The sequence below is a fragment of the Aureococcus anophagefferens genome (assembly GCF_000186865.1).
Source record: "Aureococcus anophagefferens unplaced genomic scaffold AURANscaffold_9, whole genome shotgun sequence".
NCBI classification, from domain to species: domain Eukaryota; class Pelagophyceae; order Pelagomonadales; family Pelagomonadaceae; genus Aureococcus; species Aureococcus anophagefferens.
Window position 1 is genome coordinate 300,918 of NW_008705569.1, and position 6,000 is coordinate 306,917.

At 72.9% G+C, this 6,000-nt stretch overlaps 4 protein-coding genes across 4 annotated transcripts; 2 read left to right on the forward strand and 2 right to left on the reverse strand.

The window, feature by feature from the left end:
• Positions 1 to 718: 718 nt before the first annotated feature.
• Positions 719 to 952, reverse strand: AURANDRAFT_8927 (hypothetical protein; the record flags this gene model as incomplete). The annotated part of the gene is made up of 1 exon (XM_009038884.1): positions 719 to 952. A coding segment is annotated over one exon (234 nt), but the record flags the coding sequence as incomplete, so codon positions are not given.
• Positions 953 to 1,215: 263 nt separating this feature from the next.
• On the forward strand, positions 1,216 to 3,483 carry AURANDRAFT_64128 (hypothetical protein; the record flags this gene model as incomplete). The annotated part of the gene is made up of 1 exon (XM_009038650.1): positions 1,216 to 3,483. One exon carries the CDS (start codon positions 1,216 to 1,218, stop codon positions 3,481 to 3,483), a length of 2,268 nt encoding a protein of 755 aa, XP_009036898.1.
• A 335-nt stretch (positions 3,484 to 3,818) lies between these two features.
• Trx3 (hypothetical protein) lies at positions 3,819 to 4,388 on the reverse strand (the record flags this gene model as incomplete). The annotated part of the gene is made up of 1 exon (XM_009038883.1): positions 3,819 to 4,388. The coding sequence occupies one exon, from the start codon at positions 4,386 to 4,388 to the stop codon at positions 3,819 to 3,821; it is 570 nt and encodes a 189-aa protein (XP_009037131.1).
• A 283-nt stretch (positions 4,389 to 4,671) lies between these two features.
• On the forward strand, positions 4,672 to 6,000 carry AURANDRAFT_64129 (hypothetical protein; the record flags this gene model as incomplete). Its single annotated transcript, XM_009038651.1, has 1 exon — positions 4,672 to 6,000. One exon carries the CDS (start codon positions 4,672 to 4,674, stop codon positions 5,998 to 6,000), a length of 1,329 nt encoding a protein of 442 aa, XP_009036899.1.

The window sequence follows — 6,000 nt, forward strand, 5'->3', positions numbered from 1 at the left end:
ATCGGCCGGAAGCGGACCGCGCCGTCTTCGACGGTAAACTCGCGGGGCCACACGTGCGTGTTGGTCTTGCCGCCCACCCATGCCATGTAGATGCGCCGGGCGTGGACGGGGTCCCACATCGTGGACCCGGCGAAGGCCGTGCCGTAGTCGACGGGGTACAGTTTCGCGGCGCCCGCGACGGACTCCGCCGTAAAAACGGCGGCGCCGTCGTAGCTGCCCAGAAGGACGTGGTCCGGCGGCGGCACGGGTTTGCCGCCGGCGGAGAGCTTGACGACCCACGTCGTCTCGTTCGACGGCTCGGGAGACGACGGCCCCTGGACCGGGAAGAAGTCGGGGCCTACCAAGTGCGACGGGGTCGGATTTCTTCACATCTTCAGGCGAAATTCACGCAAAAAAACACTCCTGTCGCTCGACGCTGGTCCGGGCAGAAACAGGGCATTCCCGGCCAGTTCTTCGCGTCGCGCGTCGCGTCGAACAACGGCCGCGCGTCCTCCGTCCAGTTCGTGAAATCGGCGCTCGAGTAGGTGGCGAAGGGCGTCGCGCCGTCGACGGCGACGCCGCCGCCGCGCCAGCCCGCTTTCGACCGCCAGATGGGCAGCGCGTCGCACGTCGCTTTCGGGAAGAGCACGCCCCGCTTCGTCCAGTTGCCGGCGACGCCGTCGTCGGCGACGGCGACGGCGACGCCCGCGGCCGTCGGCGCGCGCGAGGACCGCGCTCTGTAGGCCATGCCGACGCGGCCGTCGGGGAGCTCGAAGCTGTTGCCGCTCCAGACGCCCGCGTCGTCGTAGAGCTCGTCGGGCTCGAGCACGGCTCGCGGCGCCATGGTCCAGTGCAGCAAATCCGGCGACGTCGCGTGCGCGATCTCCGTGTAGGATGGCAATCGTCGATGCTGGAAGAAGAGGTGGTACAGGCCGTCGATGTAACGCGGGCCATTCGGGTCGTTGACCATGTCCGTGCTATTGTCCTGCAAGAAATTGAAATGGAACTGCGGTCTTTCGTCGCCGCAATGGGCCAGGGTCCACAGGCTCGCGAAGAGCCAGGCTCCGACCAGCATCTCCGAGCGAATCGATGGGCTGCCTTCGACGTGGAAACAGCCGACCTTGCTTCGTTCTTGAACAGTCTTGCCTCAAAAATCGAGGCGAGCATGTGGTCGATTTGATCGCCCCTAATGACCCGCTAGCGCACCGCATCGCTGCAACGCAAGCACCGCAAGCCATGCCGCGCCTCGCGCGCGTCGCGCTCCTGCTCTGCAGCTTGGTGTCGTCGCAAGACGACTGCGCGGCGCCCGCCGACATCGCCGTCTTCGACGACGTGCTCAGCGACGCCGCGCTCGCCGCGCTCGACGCCGTGCTCAACACGACGCGGTCGCGCATGATTCGCATCGCAGCGCCGCCCGACGACGTCGCCGCGCGGACGGCCGCCGCCGTCGCGGCGAGCTTCGGCGAGCGCGGGCTGCTCGAGGTCTGGTCGCGCGACCGCTACGATCCCTCCGTGGCCTTCCACTTCGACATGGACGAGGGCCTCAACGATCTCGACCTCGTCGCGCCGCCGGCGACGCTCTACATCTTCTGCGTCGACCACGACGACGACCTCGCGGCGCCGACGACGATGGTGCAGCCCGACGGCCTCTACGCCGTGCCGGTGCGACGGAACCGCCTCGTGCGCGCGCCGGGCGCGACGCTCCACGGCGTCCTCGGCGGCGGCGCGCGCAAGCGGCGCCGCATGCTGCTCTTCAACGCCTGGCCCGACGTCGACCGGCCGCCCGCGTCGTCGCTCCGGGACGTCGCGCGCGGCGAACCGTCGGCGCCCGCGGACGTCCCGGGGACCGGCGGATCGCCGCGGCCCTTCGTCGACGTGCCGGCGGACCCCGCGGCGCCGCCCTTCCACGTGCGCATGATGAACCGCGAGGCCAACGGCTGCGACGAGACGCTGGCGGGCGTCGCCTGGCCCTCCGACTCGGACATGGCCGCGGACCGGTCGCCGCGGCGCCTCGCCTTCGACGCCCCCCCGCTCCGGGCCGTCGCGCCGGCCGTCGGGCGGCGCTGCGCCTGCGACGCCCGGGGCGCCTGCGCGACCGTGCCCCTGCCGCCGCCGGGCGTCGCGGACGGCGCGTGGGCGGAGCTGGCGCGGGGCGCCGCGGACGCCGCCGCGGCGCGGCTCGAAGCTTTGCCGGCGAGCGACGCCTACGCGCACCTGCTCCGGGGCCGCCTCGCCGTGCGCGCGGCGGCCCTCGCGCGCCGGCCGCTCGGCGAGGCGAGGCAAGCGCTGGCGGACGCGTGCCAAACCGTCCCAAACGCGACGTTCTACGACCACGCGGCGGAGGCCGACACGCTCGGGGCCCAGGTCGCGGCCTGCCGCCGCGACGTCGCCCTCGTCGACCGCTTCATGGCGCGCGGCGCGGAAACGGGCGGTGCGACGCCCATGGCCGTCGAGGACGCGAGTACGTTGACCGTCGAGCGGTTCGAGCGGGAGTACGCGAAACCCCGCGTGCCCGTGCTCATCCGCGGCTGGTCCCTGGACCTCACCTGGGACTCGCTCGTGCGCACATGCGGCCACCTGCGGCCGCCGCTGCGGACGCGCGGGACGTCGGACGCCTGGGCGGGGCTCGAGTACGCCCGCGGGTCGAACGGCCGACAGGGCCCGAAAACGCTCGCGGACGTCGTGAGCGGCGCGAAAGAGGGCGGCATGCTCCACGAGGGCGACGTCTTCGACTGGGACGCGACGAGACCCGGCGGCTGCGGGACGCTCCTGGAGACGCTCGTCGTGCCCAAGTACTTTTCGGGCGCTCTGGGGTTCTTCGGCCCCGGCCTCTTCGTCCAACGGAACGCGTCGGGCGGCGGGCCCCACGAGGACGCCTTCGCGACGAGCTTCTGGCAGTACCTGGCGGAGGGCCGCAAACGGTGGCGCGTCGCGGCGCCGGGCGCCGCGAGCGATTTGTACGCGACGGCGAGAGACTGGGCCGACGCGCACTTTCCGGACGTTCGCTGCCCGAAATCGCCCTACGCGCGCGCCTTCGCCGGCGGCGACGCCGCCGACTGCGGGGCGCCGCGGCCCGCGGAGCTCCTCGGCGACGTCCCCGGTCTCGCCGTCTGGGAGGCGGTCGCCGAGCCCGGCGACCTCGTCTACGTCCCGCCGACGGCGCCGCACCAGGTCCGCACGCTCGCGCCGTCGCTCGCGCTGTCCATGAACCGCCTCGAGGCGGCGGCGCTGCCGGACGCGCAGGCGAGCCTCTACGTCGCCGCGCCGGAGAGCGGCTTCGGCTACGCGCGGCCGCGGCACGGGCGGCCGCCGCGCTGGTTCGAGGCCGTCCCGTTGGTCGCGAAGCACCCCTGGCTCCAGACGCTCCGGGGCACGCTGTCGCGGCTCCAGGCCCACGGCGAGGGGCTGGCGGCGCTCGCGGACCGCGGCAAAGCGGCGGAGCTCGCGGGACGGCCGGGGCTGACCTGGGGCGAGTTCGCGTACTACAAGGGCGTGGAAATCTAAATTCAAGGCCGCGTGCGCTCCTGTGCATGCGGCTCCTCCCACGTTAACTACCTAATAATTGGTGTCCACGAGGCTGGAAGCGGGCGAACCGGTGCCAGTGCGCTCTCGGGAGCGCGGCCGTACGAAGGAGGGAGCGCGCGGTCGTTACTATAGTCGCGCGCGCCCGGGAGACCGGCGCGGGAGGCGCCGCGGTGCGTCCGCGCGGCGAGCGAGGGTCGGGCGCGCGCCCGGCGGAGGGCCGAAGCACCCCCGCCGGGACGCGCGCCGTCATGGGTTCGCGTCGCCGCCGCGGCCGCGCTTCCGCGGCGCCGGCCCGGCGCGGTCGGGCCGCGCGCCTAGGCGCTGAGGCCCTTGAGGACGTTGATGCGCTTGAGGAGCCAGGCCTTCTTGTCCGGCTTCATGGCGGAGCCCTTCATGCCCTCGAGGCGCGTCGCCTCCTTGGCGATGGCGTCGGCGCCCTTCTCCGTCATCTTGGCGACGTAGGCGATCTCCTGGTCGTCGCAGCCGCTGTTCTCCGGGTCCTTGGCGTCGCACTTGGGGAGCATGTTGTCCTCGACGTGCTTCTGGAGCGCGGCGAGGTCGCGGCCGCCCTGATAGGGCGACGCGCCGGCCATGTCCGCGCCGTCGGTCCAGTACTTGATGGTCGGGTAGCCCGACACGCCGGCCTCGCTGCAGAGGTCGTTGTGGACCGTGCAGTCCACGTCGCCGATCAAAACCGAGGGGTGCCCATCGTACTCCTTCATCAAGGAGTCCCACGCCGGCTTCATCGACTTACAGTGCCCTCACCAGGGCGCCAGGAACTTGACGAAGGCGTTCTTGCCGCTCTCGAAGACCTCGGTCTTGAAGTTGTCGGCGTTGAGCTCCATGGCGCCCGCCGACGCGAGCAGCGCGAGCACGAGCTTCATTGTGTCGTCCGCGAGCGGCTCAGCCTCCACCTGGCTCCGGCAGCGGCACTCGGCGAGCTCCGTCGACCTCAAGGATGGGGCCGATCTTTCGCAAGAGTTTGCAAAAGACACAGTTCCGGGCTGGGCGTTCTCGTTCGGACTGCAGTCGGTGTGGCGCCGCCCCGCGTCGCGGTGTGACGTCGTCGCGCGACGACGACTCCCGACACGCGCGGGGCCGACGCCGGACATCCCGCCACCAAAGGGGCCGCCCCTAAAAGAGAAGTTGCCCGCCGCCAAAAAGAGCATGGGCTGGCTGCCCGACGGCGACGACGACGACCTGTCCTTCGAGACGACGCCCCGCGGCCCGCCGCCGGGCCCGCTGAAGCCGCTGCCCCCGCGGTCGACGAAGCGGCGGGCCGTCGTCGTGGACAGCGACCTGACGAACTTCGCGGGCGACTTTTGGGGGCTCGCGTATTTGCTGAGCTCCAAGGACTGCGACGTCGTCTACGTCATGGCGTCCGGCGGCGACACGCGCATGAAGATGCGCATCCTCTCGAAATTCCTCGCCCACTGCGGCCGCGAGGACGTCGAGGTCGGCGCGGGGCCGCCGGGCGCGGAGCCCGGGTGGCTGGCACCCGACGCGCGCGGGTCCTACCGGCCCGCGGCGGAGTGGTCCGAGGGCTGCGTGCCCCACCCGGTGCTGCGGGACTGGGCGAAGCACTACGACGACTCGCGGCACCTGGCCCGGGGCCAGTTCTACGACCCGGTCGTGCGGCTCCGGGATCGGCTCGACGCCGCCGCCGCGGCGGGCGCGCCCGCGACGGTCGTCTGCCTGGGCTCCGCGGAGACCCTGCGGCGCCTGTTGGACCTCGACGCCGACGCCCTGAGCCGCGACGGCCGCGACGTGCGCGTCTGCTGCCGCTTCGGGAGCCTCGACGGGTCGCGCGCGCGGGCCGCGCGGCCCGAGGCCGCGCGGCGCGTCTTCGCGGCCGTGGGCGACGTCGTCGTGCTGCCCGTGGACGCCTGCGCCGCCGAGGACCACACGCCGACGGGCCAGACGTCGCTCGCGAAGCTGCCGCCCTTTTTGTGCGGCGACTCGCAGATTTCGCTCGCGCTCGCGCAGGTGCAGCTGGCCTTGACGCACGTGTGCCGCGCGGACCCCTGCCGCGACTTCCTGGCGGGCGCCCTCGCGGCCTTCCTGGGGGCGCCGCCGGACGAGGACGCCCTCGAGCTGCTCGTGCGGCGGTCCGACCCGGCGGCGCGGTGGGACGTCGACGGCGCGGGGCGCCTCGCGCCGTCCGACGGCGGCTTCGCCGTGCGCGTCGTCACGGGCTGGGCCGACGACGTCGCCGCGGAGACGCTCCGGGACCTGCTCGTGGGCCTCGTGGCGAACGCGGCGCGCGTCCGCGCCGCCAAGGACCGCGCGCCGCCGTCGCGCCGCGAGAAGCCGCCGCGCGCCGCGACGGCGCCGCCGTCGCGCCGCCCGAGCACGTCGTCCTCCGTGTCCATGGCCTGGACGTCGCGGAGCGCCGCGGCGACGACGACGACGTCGCGCCGCCCGAGCACCGCGACGCTCCGCCGCTGGCAGCCGGGCTTCCTCGGCGAGAGCGACCCCATACCGAGCTTCATGTGA